The sequence below is a fragment of the Tympanuchus pallidicinctus genome, unplaced genomic scaffold, assembly GCF_026119805.1.
Source record: "Tympanuchus pallidicinctus isolate F22 unplaced genomic scaffold, pur_lepc_1.0 scaffold11, whole genome shotgun sequence".
NCBI classification, from domain to species: Eukaryota; Metazoa; Chordata; class Aves; order Galliformes; family Phasianidae; genus Tympanuchus; species Tympanuchus pallidicinctus.
This window is the reverse complement of record NW_026294627.1, coordinates 15,653,889-15,666,996: the sequence shown is the minus strand read 5'-3', so window position 1 is coordinate 15,666,996 and position 13,108 is coordinate 15,653,889. Positions and strand designations below refer to the sequence as shown.

Genomic DNA, 13,108 nt, shown 5'->3' with positions numbered 1-13,108 from the left:
CTTTTCACAGGCAATTTGTGTGCATCTGTCATTGCATCTATTCCTTTTCTCTCTTCCCCTCCATCCTTGCAACCTTTTCCTCCTCCTCCTCCTTCATACTGCCATTTATTCTAAATCTCTTTCTTTTTTCTATTCCCACTCGCTAGTTCCTGTCATCTCTGTATCTCCCCTTTTCCTCCTTCTCCACACGTTCTCCATCCCAGCCTTGCCCCTCATTTGCCACCTCTTCTTTTGCCTCCCACATACACTTTCACACTGTACACCTTCTGGCTTCTTCTTCTAACTTGCTCTTTGCTCAGAAGATGGACCGTAGATGCCCCGTCCCTGGAGACACTCTAGCTAAGGCTGAACAGGCTCTGGACAACCTGATTGAGCTGAAGTTGCACCTGTTCATTGCAGGGGAGTTGGAATACATGACCTTTAAAATTCCTCAAATGATTCTATGATTCTGTGGTTGATTCTAAAGTTGACTGTGACTCTAAGATAGTCACCTTCCATCCCTCACACACAGTAATACAAGAAAGAAACCAAGAGTCAAACTGGACACCTTGTTACAACACTTCTAGTCTTGTTTCCTCTCACTACTCTATAGATCTATTGGGAAGCTGAACTCTCAGTCCTGCTCTCACCTGCAGCATCGTCATCTTCTCACATCCCTCCCACTCTCACAATTGTCCCACTTTTCCCAGTCACCATTTCCAGTTATTTCCCAATTATTTCCCTGTAATACAAGGGACTTCAGTCACACCCAAGACTATATTGTCAATTCAGCTCTTTATGAATGTCTTTCCCTGCAATGTTCATGCTCTGCCTCTGGTTTACCACTGGCATCTTTCCCTCTGTGCCTCTGAAGAGCCCCAGTGCACAGAGCCTCCCTTCACTTCAAACATTTGTTTTCCCTCCAAACCTCTTCCTCCAGTACAGCAGTTTCTCTAATTCTTGCCACTGTTGGAAGCTGGCATTTGTCTGCTAGAAGTGGTTGCCTTCTATTGTCTGAAAAGTTACCTACGTCAGACACCCACTGCCCACAGTGTACCCCACTGGGAGCCCCAGTGCACAGCAGATGTCCAAAGGAAGGGACATACAGCACACAAACACAGCTGGGTAGCCATTCTACTCCCACAGCAGAAGCACCAAGCCTTACTCCTGCCCCAAGCCCATCACCAGCTCCTGCTGAGAGCCCACAGAAAACACCAGCTGAACTTTCAGGACATGACCACCCAGTCTTTTGCCTTCTTTTACAATTTATAACTTTTATCTACTCCTCATTTTCTCATCCACATATGCCACCCTTTACCTCCCCCTCGACTCGCTTTTGTCAATTCCTAGCAAATTCTCTGCCCACACACAAAACACAGTGACTTTGTCTCACTTCAGTCTCTACAGAAAGGACACTTTTGCAAACCCTGCAGTACATACATCCTTCAGCCCTCAGTGGCCAGCAGTCTCCACTCTTCACACCCATATTGCCATCAGCCCACATCATCACTCTTTCTGGTTTTTGTCACCATTTTCTCTCCCTTCCATGATATTTGTTTCTTATTAGACATTAAGACTTCTCAAGCAGAAGCAGTACTCGCACAGCAATGAGGCCTTGCAGGAGCAACCAGGTATTCTTACCACAGAACAGAAGGATTAGAACCTCCCAGGACAAGTAGGGACTTACCGAGCCGTAGAGTTCCCCTTTCTCATTCATTCCAAGGTAGAGTCCGCTGTCTACTCCTCGGATGCTGACCAGGCCCACTGCTATACTGATGAACTCCAGTATACCTAGAACATACAGGAAAAAGCACACAATGTACACGTTGTACACTCTGGAAGGTTTTTTCCCAGATGTGACTGATCCCTCAGTGACAATCAGCTGGTGCCAAGGGTTGCTTTCCCTTTTCAGTGTTGATTGGACAAAGATGAGGAACAAATGAATGCACCTTAAATACGATGCTCGAATGGTGAAGTCCTTTAATTTCTGCTCAAAGGATGCATTGCAGACAATATTAATGTGTCAAATTAAACGATTATTCTTACGCTTTCCTGTCATTTCTGAACACAAAAATGAAGCTCATCCCTAATGTAAACTTGTCAGCATTGTGATTTGTGCAACGCATAAAGCATTCAATGAAAAAAACTGAGTTTTGGGACAGACAGAATTACCTTTATTAAAGCACCTATGAAATCTGTCTTGCCGAGTAAACTTTAAAGAAAAAAAGAAAAAGAAAAAAAACAAAACAACATTTGAGTCAGCATTGTGAGATGAAAATAACTTTACACATGGAGCCAGAACTCTACTTCCAGGCATCAATGAATCAGGAATACGTGGAAAGGTTTACTCACAGTGTCATCTTCAGAGGCTTGAGAAATGAGATCTGTAGCACAGTCCAGAGGCTCACACTATTCCTCTAGATACTAGGTATTCTCACTGGTATGGTATTTTTTTACTCATCTCAGACTTGAAAATCGAAATACTCTAAACCCAAGGGATAGTGTATGAACAGTTACATCCTCTTGTACAGGCAGCAGGGAGCTCACACAGATGTTTGCGCCCCGCAGACAGGGCATTCTGCAGACAAGCTCTCCCTCCTGCAGATCTCCCAGGTTCATCATCCGTGTGCCCAGTACTGAGAGAATCAACTCAGGCACCGCCTCCTCTGCGTCTGAGCTCTGGTTTTCTGGCAGCCTTTCCATCTCAGTGAGGATGCTACCAGCCAGACCTCACCCACAGCCAGAACTGTGTGGAATCAAAGGGGATCATTCCCTATTCCAGACTGTTCATGAAGACCACAGAGTGACCCAGCCCCATTCAGAATCACCACGCAGTCGCACCAAGCTGCGTTCCAAGCCACAAAGTAAAAGCCCAGCACAGCATTTCCAATGGAGTTTGTGAATTCTCATGTCTAAGCCCATCACATAACTATTTTAAAAGCTCGTTGGGAATTATATTTGCATGAAACAATAAAATAACAGCATAGTATGTGTTGAGCCTCACGTGGCCAATAAAAAAGCACTTTCATGGATTTTTGGAACAATTAATTTGGCATCTCCCACAAAATAGTTGTGCTCTAATCAATAGCAGGCATGAATCACATAAATTTAACAAAGCACAAGCTGAAGCCAACAGGGAGAATTTACAGCCAATCTAATGTAAAGATGAAATGTATTCCCTGCAAGGGACTATTGATCATTGCCTTATATATTATTCAGCACTACAAATGCCACAGTCTATTGTTTTGATAACCCTGCTTTAAGGGTTCATCTTAAATTATCCTCTACATATGCACAAATCTTAAAACACTGGGAGGAAATATTTAGTAATTACAGAATTTTTTGAAGCCATAAAAAGTGGCCCCGTGCTGTTTATCTGGTGTGCACAGTATCACCGATACAATCGATCCATTGAAACAATCCAAACATCCCCGCTCTCTCTGGCAGTGCAATACTGCCAGACTTCTTACTAAAGCTTTTTCCGTAAAGCTTTTACCAAATGATCACGTTACTCGATACGTATTACCAAGAACTTGAACTGAAGTTAGATGCTATGTGAAGCATTATCCCATGCTGTAAGTCAGTGAGTCTGGCACCTTTCACATTAATACGAATATAGACTTTAATTGCTGTCCTCATTGCAAATATTTGGGCACATGCTGCTTAGTATGTCAAAGGAACAAAAAGCACTGTCACATCCCATTGCAAATACCAAGAGAATTTAAGGTACTTGGCAAAGAGCATCCACATATCTGGGATCAGAATAGAGATTTCCTCATTTAAAACAGTCAGAAGACTCTTAGCAGCGTTATTCTATCTGGAGCCAATTGTGAAGTCGTAAGCAAGTTGAAGTGTTGCATGGTTTGGCCCAAACTTCCACGTCTTTTTTCACTTTATCATTTCTGTAACATACACACAGTGCACAGCACCTGAACCAGATATTAAAATAGACATCTCTCAAAATGGGGCTGGGCCAAAGGAAAATCAGGACAGCTCCAAACTTTATAAGCTACGGCCCTATTAATAGCTGACAGTGGGGAAGAGAAGAAAAGGAGAGAGGAAACGCATCTCATTACATGGAGTCCTGAGCGTCCTCTTGTCAGACAACAGACATTTACTATAGCGAAACCACTCCAAAGGAAGGACCAACAAAGAGCTTGGGAGAATGCTTGGAGAGATGATTCCTTGCAACCCTCCATGCACCTCCTTCACTACAGCCCAGCTCAGGCATGGAACAGCACACCAAGAACTTGGGGCCAGTCCCACCGCCATCCCATCGCAGGTCCTCCACAGAAGGTGACACTGTGACTGCCACAGGACACGCTTCCTCCAGCTCTAAGCAACGAGCATCTTAGCAACTTCCTTGGTTCATTCTGCCCTTTGGACATTTTGGTCGTTTTCTATATATAGATTCTTTTCCTGTTGTCGGATCAAAGCAGCGCAGCTTCAACTGCGCATTCTAAACACAGCTACGGGAGGAGGCCGGAGGGGATCTGCGGGCAGTACGTGGGGTGCTGCAGTGCGGTTGGCATCTGCGGAGGGGGGAACCGAGAGGATGAAGGGAGCAGACCTGGGGCTTTCCCCCCACCCCCAGCTCTCAGCAGCCCCGGTTCCCAGTGACGGAGCTCGAGCTCTCAGCTCGGACGCACCCGCGTGTCCCAGCTGTCACCGCTCCTCCCACTCCCCCTCCCTGTTCCAATTAAGGGACCGAAGCGCAGACAGCCCCGGCCTCCCCCCCCCCATCCCCCCCCCGCCCCCCCACGAGTCAGCGGGGCCCTGCTTCACTTCTAGGCTGTCTCAGCGTGCATCGTCCCCGCACCCTCTTATGGGGGCACTTGGGGAGATCCGCGCAGACCCTCCCCAGGGGATGGACCAGAGGGTGGGTGAGGGCCGCTCCTCTTCCCTATAAATCCACCCCCTTCGAACTCACCCCCATAAACCCAACCCCCCACAAACCCGCCTCTATTTCCACAGCCCCAGAGGGCTCAGACCCCTGTGCTCATCCATGCCCCGCACCCAACGCTCAGAGAAAGCTGCAGCCCCGATCCGCGCCCCCCGCCCCCATCAGCACCCTAGGGCGGAGATGCACCCCCCAGCTACAGCCGCGCCCACAGCCGCTGGGCGCCTCGGTTCCCTGCGGCAGCAGCGCAGCAGCACGGCACAGCAGGTACCAGGGAGAAGATTTCACCTGCTGACAGCTTTTTTTCCCCCCTTTTCCTGCACGCTCCTATTTTTTTTTAATGCTGTGCATGCAGTCCTTGTGCTGACGCACAGGGACACGCCTCTCCGCTCTTACAGAGTTCCTGAATTTACAATGACTCCACTGTGTGGCAAATGCTCTAGACGAAAGGAGACTGCATTAAAAAAAAAAAAAAAAAAAAAAAAAACCTTTTGTCACCCAGATGAGATAATACGGCTTTGATCACCCACAACTGCATTCCGAGGGGAACCGGGCCGTACCCTCCCGGGGAGCTTTTCCCTCCGACATGGACATCTCCGAGTGCTGCTGCCTCTGCTGCTACGGGCATTGCGAAACGCCGGGCTGCTGGAGCCGGGCGAGTAGAGACACACAACATGGCTCGGCTTATTGTACGCCACAGGCACGCATCCAACATCGCATCACAAAAGAATTGCTCTTATCTGATGTCTCTCCAGAGGGGTGTGTGTGCGCGCGCGAGCGGGGAGGGGGATTCCCACCGTACAGAGCCCCGAGAAGAGTTTGCGCGCAGCCCCCGGGGTTCTCTTTGTCCTTATTCTTGAAGGAAAACTTCCTCCCCCCAAGAGAACCCCCTGTTCACGCAGGTTTCCTTCACATGCTCCGAGGTTCCGAGTTCACCGCTCTCCCTGGGCAACACCCGGACATCACCACCCCTAAACCTGAATAGCGACCGCCGCTAGGGTCACCTCTGGGCGGACACAGAGGCAGCGCCGCGGCGCCGGTACGGCACCGGTACGGCACCGCCGCTCCTGTCCCCACACGCAGAGCAGCACGGAGCCCCAGCGCATCCCGCGGCTCCGGCTGCGCGCTGGGGGGCACCGAGAGGGGAGAACCGAGAGTCGTTGCCGAGGCGTAGCCTGAGGAACCACATCGATGAGGACAAATAATGCTAAAAAAAAAAAAATCTACGTAATGCCTGGGGTGCAGTAGAGCTGCCCCGGAACCCCTCAGCAGTGGCCGCCAAGCCATTTTTAAAGGCAGGGTCCCGCAGAACGCGCCCCCACCCCGCAGGCAGCAGCCGGCGGCTATACCCCCCCCCCTCTTCCCACACCAAGGTGCCCCGCGGTGCCGCCGCACTGCCCTCCACCTGCCGGGCCCGGCCCCGCGCTGCGATGCGCGGTGTGAGCGCAGGGAAACCCGCGCGGGTGTGCGTGTGCTGTGCGGCTGAGTCTCCGTGTGTCAGGAAAAAAAAGCACCGTGGGTGAGAAATTCCTCCATTCCCCGCGCCGTGCCGCCGCCTCTCCGCGCCGCGCGGGCACTTTGCGCACTTTCTCCCCGCTCCGCTTCCCCCAGTGCGCGGGGCGGCGGAGATGGGCGCAGAGTCCCTCCGCACCCTGCGGGGATTCCCTCCCGCAACACCGCGATCGCCTACACGGCTCACAAAGCCGTAAAAGGCAGTTTAGATACCGCTCAACATCTGGCATTAAAACACGAGAGGAAGAAAAAAAAAAGAAAAAAAACAGAAAAAAAAAAAAAAAAAAAAAAAAAAAGCCTTCACCACGGGACTTTGTTTTTACGACCGAGTGCGCGCTGTCAGGTTGGGTCGCTCCCGAGTTAACTCCTTCCCGCAGCGCGGAGCGCCGCGCCTTACAGCCTGGCGCATTCCCCTCACCCCTCCGTAACACACAGCCCCGGCTCCCCCGGGCGTTCCGAGGCGCTTCGGTGCGTTCTGTCCCCGGCCCCAAGGCAGCTCACTTCCTCCCCCCCCCCCCGCCAACTCCGGGCTCCGGGGTGCGGGCAGAGTACGGAGCCCTCCGCCGAAGCCACAGAGAGACCGAGAGCCGCGGAGCGCTGCGGGATCGCCGCGGGAGAGCCCCGCACGCTTCGCCAGGAGAGCCCCGCACCGAGAGGGGGGGGGCCGCCGCCCGGGCAGGTAACCGGGAGGGAACCGAAAGAGGAAAAGCCTCGTGCATTTGCGTACGGGACGGCAGCCACTCCCTTCGGGAAAGTCGGTGTGTTTTAAATCGGAGCGGTTAATGATTAAAGCCCCTTTAAACTCGCGAAATCGCGGCGCTCCGGTGAGACGTCCCGAGCGAAATTTCCTCCCCGCGTGGATCGGAGCGGAGCTCGGCCCCCGGCTCGGTCCGGCCCCGCATCCGCCGCACCCCGCAGTGCTCCGTTCGCCCCCGGGCAGCGCCGCGGCCCCTCTGCCCGCCGCCCACCCTCCCCCCCTCCCGTCCTCGGTCCCAGCGCGTTATTCCATCACATGACCCCTCAAGGGTTAAGGAGAGTACCTACCGAATCGGCTGTGGTCTTGCCTGGTGCCCTGGATAGTACCATTGGGGAAGATTTCTAAATGAAATCCAGTCCTGCAGTAGAGCTGCCTCCGCCTGAGGATCCCCTTTAAATGGTCCAAGTCCGTGACCGCGGGGCCCCTGGGCAGCCCACCTGCCTCAGCCTGGCCCAGGTGGTCACTGAGCAAAACCGGGCTGTCCGCCGGCAGCGCGGGCACGTTCCCAAAGGGCACCGCGTCCTGCACACCGAAATAGTTCCCAACTTCACCTAAGGGAGCCATCAGAAGATTCTGCTTTTAGAGAATAAGAATAAACAGTAATGATGGTGCCAAACCCAGGAGATATAAGATAGGTATATTCCACTCCTCTCCCCTCCCTAGCGCGGTTACAGAGAGAATGTTCTTTCTTCAATCCATTAAACGCATAAATAAAAGTAATATTCTGCTTTGACTGGTACAGGTTCAAGGTCAAACCAGTTAGTCTAAGAAACCACCACTTTATACTCACACACTGACATATTTATAAACATATAGATGTGTATATCTATAGAAACGCATATATCCCCAGCTCTTAGCAAGCAATAAGGTCTTCAGCCCATCCAACCATAATAAAGAAAAAAATCCGTAGTTTCTCCATTTGGTTTAAGAATAGAATGACCATAGCAACTTAAATACCTAGGCGGTAGAGGGGTTTTTTTAAGATGCACAGGCTACGTCAGGATTTATGGATTCTGACTCCAGAAAGGCATGCGCTGTTTTTACTCTATAACAGACTGCATACATCAGCATGAATCCCGCAAAGGGGGAGGGGGGGATCTCACGGTGTTGGCTGAGATAAATCCAAAAAAAAAAAAAGAAAAAGAAAAATGCAAAAAAAAAAAAAAAAAAAAAAAAAAAAACTTTTGACGTCCAATTCTATTATCCAGAATTCTCAGGAGGCTCAGCAGATGTCCACTGGTTTGGGGGTATTGCCGATCCACAAGCAAAGCAGCACCATACAAGTGCTGGTGTCTCTCTTGGCTGGCTCGGAACAGGTGTTGCTCCTGCAGGGCTCCCTGGGCAATGTTGTACTCCAGCACTGAGCTGCGGCTCTTGACTGTGGATCTCCATCCAGCACGCAGAGTGGCGCAGGAAGAGGCATTGGGCTGGGTTTAAGGTAGTCCTGAGTGCTGCTGGAAGGATTCTGCGAGGTCCTAGCGCTCAGCCCTACCTGCTGCAATACAGAACCGCTTCCAGCGCCGGGCACAGCGCTTACTGCTCTGCGGCAGCGCGGGCGGGGGGGCACCGACCACAAAGAAACCACCGCGAGAATTATTTTTCTTTTCCCGTGGGCTGTGCTTCGGGACCCAGTCAGCATCCCCCACGACCCCTCCCCATATTTACACCCAAGTGGGGCGCAAACTCAAATTGGCACTGCCAATGGGAAGTTTGGGAGAAATTTTATATCTTTTTTTTTTTTTTTTTTTCGGGGGGGGGGGGGAGGAAGGGGGGGCGTGGTTCAGTGCCACTCCACATGGTTTCCCCTCCCCCCGCGATCCAAAAGCCCTCCCCGCAGTGCCCCGCGCTGATTTTCGGGGATGCTCCGTGTCGCCGCATGGTGCCCCGAAGCTTCAGGCCCCCGCCGCCCGCAGCGCTCGGGGCACCCCGCGGCGCCAACAGTGTTCTCCTCCCGCATGCAGAAGTTATTTAAAACCGCCAGGAGAGAGCCACTGGAAGCGGGGTGAGGGGAGGAGGGAGAGGGGGAGAGGATTTATGTTTCTTCTGTGATGTCGATGATGGATGTTATTGTTGTTTCGCAGCGCTCCAATATAGCTGCATTAATTAGCAAAGGGACAGAAGGGTCTCTCTCCTTCAGGAAGAGCCCGAGGACCGGGCTCAGCGCAGAGGCTATTTGGTATTAAATGCAAAACCTGAAGATAGGCTCTTTTATCTATCTATCTATCTATCTATCTATCTATCTATCTATCTATCTATTTTATTTTATTTTTGCAAGGGAGAGAGAGGGAGGAAAGAAAAAAAAAAAAAAAGAAAAGAAATGCAGTATCATGGGAGTGATTGCACGACGCCAATGACGATGCGCACCCCAGAGGTGTCAGGGTCCAGGAAGGTCCCTTGGTGGAAAATGGAAACAGAGCCCTGGGAAAGGAGAATTTCACAAAGGGGGTATTTAAAAAATGCTCAACTCTGTGCATGTCTCCCTGCTGGGTTGGAACAGTTCTCCCAGGCTTCCCCACCACCGAGCCAGCAGCCTCACTGCATCATCCCTTGTCACCCCAACTTAACACTTGGGAGGAAGGAAGGGGACTCCCAGTTTCCACGTCTGTGGGGAGGGCTGAGTCCTAAACCCCCAAGGATGTGCAGGGAGTGGAGGTGCTCCAACCCTTTCAGTCACTTCCATTGGTCCATATTTCCATCTGAAAGATGGGATTCAGGAGCTTCAGGGCAGGGTCCCTTCCTGCCCATCCTGCACAAGCCTACCAGGAGCAGCAGCTCTGTGTCAGCTCATGTAAGAGCCAAGCAGCACCCCCACCCCTAAGCAGGGACGTCTCCAGTCATGTTCCGTGGCATTTGCCATATATATCAGGTTTAAGGACACTCCTCACACACACAATGGGTGTATCAGTGTGAACAACTGCAGAATGACTTGGGAAAAACTGCAGAACTCGCCATGTCAAAAATCATTACTCTTTATCAACTTGATCACGGCAGCACCCGGAGGCCCCGCTCGGGGATCACAGTCCCATTGTGCTGGATACTGTAGACACATGTAATCAGAGAGATGGTCTATGCCCAAAGAGCTTATGATCTTAACCCATGATGAAAGACAACAGGTGTATACCACAGACACATGGGGGAAGGATAAGGGAAAAGCAGCGTTGAGAATAAAAAGCAACAGGCTTGGCCAATGGCAAGAGTTGTGCAGCAGAAGGAAGTTTTAAGGAGATTTGAAGGAGAACAATAAAGCAGCTTTATGGTTATTAATGGGAAGCTTTTTCTATGCACAATGTGTAACTTGGAAGGGAACATAAAATTGCTTGTTAGGAAATTGGGCTGCTGAGGAGTGAAGGCTTGTGCCACTAGCAGAGAAAAAGGGAGTATCTCAGAGCGGCCAAAGGGCCTGGGATCTGCAGTGCTGCTCCTTCTGGGAACAGCTGAACTCCTTCCAGTGCCTTGAAATTTACAGTCATAGCCCCAGAGAAAAGGAAAAGAGGGAATTTTATTTTATTTTTTTCTCTAGGCCAGGTTTCATTATTTTCTATCTTGTACTTTAGGCCAGCATACCTCGTGAAAAATATCTGAAGGTAAGAAGGAGGTATTGGCATCGTTATTTTTTTTTTTTTTAGGGAACTTAAAAGAAAGCCCACATATTATTGGCTCTAGGAAGTTTAGTGTTATAAAAGTGTTATCTAAGTTGAGGCTTTGATGTCTGAATTACTCATAAGTATCAAAGCCACACATGAATTATGCAGGACATCCCCAAAATTATACCCATCTGTGAGTAGGTGGTGTTCCAACCCTGCTTCACATAAAATCTATGTGTGATGTGTAATGTCAAACTTTCCCTTTACAGAAGTATGGCTTCACTGATAGCTCAGGCTGTATTAAAAACCTACACTTTTATCCCCAAGACACAGAGGCATCCCCAGCTCCCCTCAACTAGAGATTCACACCCACTTCCCTTATACCCTTCTGGAATTAAAGATTGCATCCGCCACAGTGACTCATCTTGAGCTTCCTCATCAGCTTTTGCAGGATTTTACCTCCAGCTAGCAGAGCTGGTCAGAAGGATCCTGCATTTCTTAAGTAGTTCCTGGCACACATTCTCCTCACCCACACTGTGCTGATGTGACACCTCTGGCAAGCTTCAGGCACCATGACTTCTTTTTTCTTAACTATTTCACCTGTACTCTGCAAAACCATTGAGATTAATAAGAAATTGTCACATAACAAATGGTGAATGTCATTTAAAAAAAAATAATAAATCAGACTGCCATAAGAATTTGTTTTGTTTTGTTTTCTATACAGTGCACAATTTCACCAGAAGTATGGCATCCTATTCTGAATCTACAATACAACCAACCTGCTTATTTCCCAGTCCTGCAGAGGAAGAATTGGAAGATTTGTACAAGTAAATGAGAGGTTCTACAACTTTCCAGTGAGACAGATGGCATTTGCCAATGTTACTAAAATGCCTTGAGTCAGCAAACTGTAAAAAGCTGCCTTTGCATAAATAGAAAACAGTACAGAAATTAATGTTAATTTCAGATCTGTTTACAAACTGGAATTCTTAAGGTATGTTGGAAGCGTGGTATAAACATGAATGTGATAAGAGCATAATTCATCTTACATCACTTCAATCTGCAAAAATGGAGACATCTAGATAACTTGTTCTTTAATGCAGAGAAATGGGAGCAATTTTAGGGCACAAATCATCTGGCCTATTTGAGGCGTCCACTTTAGGATGACATGACTCATGCGCTAAAGATGCTTAATTCTTTCCTGTGTATGAAGGAAGCCTATATTAGATATAGACTTCTCCATGACAGAGGTCTAGATAGGGCTGGATGGGTCCCACCTGCTGTGCCATACACGTGATTCAGCATTTCCCCAGAACGGGTGGTGAGGGCATTAAACTATTAATACAGCTGCACAAATTAATCCTCCACATAAAACTCGGTGTAGTCTCAGCAAGGAAAATCCACTGAAACGCATGATTGTGAAACGTGAGGTTACCTGGCAGTAAGTATTTGTGAAAACCTATTACCCGTGAGACTTAAGTTGATTGGATTAACTTAAGAAGTGCCTATGGGTTTAGGAAAAGTGATGTAGAGGAAATCTTTCCTTTCTCACTTCAGAATTGGTAGGAAAAAAAAAATAACAGGAAAAAACATGACCCCCCCCTCCAAAAAAAAAAAAATCCTGTAGGAATCTATGGGCCTATTTTGTGAGAGGGGCACCCCATTCCCACATTTTCAGATGACGGGATTGTAAAACATAACACAGCTGAGATGCAATATTCCAATAAAATGTGGGCACCAGAGTCAGCACACACACACGGCTGCAGCGCGGTGTCTGAGGCAGATTTCTTATGCCGTTACAGCGCTCTGCTGTGTACAGAAATAGGTGAGCAGTCGTTAAAGCACAGCAGGCTGCGACCTCTGAGACTGTCCCTGAGAGGAAGCTATCAGGTTACATCTGTTAAGACAGCCGAAGTACGAAAGTAATAATGTCATTATTGGTCAAATACGGCGCAGCACTCTGGCACAGGTATGGATAAAGCCTCCTGGAACGCTGCATGCCTTGGTGACACGTGAAGGCACGCGAGGTGCTGTTAGTGTGCACGCCGACAGACGCGTTTCTCCGAGGCACGCCCCGTGCACAGCGGGTTCCCCACGTTGCTGGGCGCCCCTCCAGCCGCGATGCCGGGCAGACGTGAGGCGCGGCCGTGCGCAGGCCGGCAGGGATGCGGAGGGCTCAGCCCTCGGCCGCTGGCGCTTCTCCTTCGGGCGTTTCACCTTTTGGAAGACGGAGCGGCCTCCCTCCGCCGCGCGCACGCCGATCCCCTCGGAGCCCCTCGGCGGCCCCGGACCGGGCGCAGGTCCCGCTCCCCGCCCCGGGGCCGGCCGGTGGGCGCCGCCCCGGAGCGGCCGCGGCCCTCCGCTTCGGAGCTTCCCCCG

At 50.1% G+C, this 13,108-nt stretch overlaps 1 protein-coding gene and 1 long non-coding RNA gene across 2 annotated transcripts in view; one reads left to right on the top strand and one right to left on the bottom strand.

Annotated features, from left to right (window-relative positions):
- FGF9 (fibroblast growth factor 9) overlaps window positions 1–8,545 on the bottom strand; it is a 31,127-nt gene extending 22,582 nt beyond the window's left edge. Inside the window, exons 1-2 of the mRNA XM_052671181.1 lie at window positions 7,436–8,545; window positions 1,667–1,770 (exon numbers count right to left, since the gene is read on the bottom strand). Of these exons, the coding sequence (XP_052527141.1) occupies window positions 1,667–1,770; window positions 7,436–7,712 (381 nt within the window). The 5' untranslated portion in view covers window positions 7,713–8,545. The remainder of the gene's footprint in view (window positions 1–1,666; window positions 1,771–7,435) is intronic.
- LOC128074884 (uncharacterized) lies at window positions 6,499–11,690 on the top strand. Its single transcript, XR_008203497.1, has 2 exons — window positions 6,499–7,070; window positions 11,457–11,690. It is a non-coding gene; the product is annotated as an uncharacterized LOC128074884 (long non-coding RNA).
- The last annotated feature ends 1,418 nt before the right edge of the window (window positions 11,691–13,108 follow it).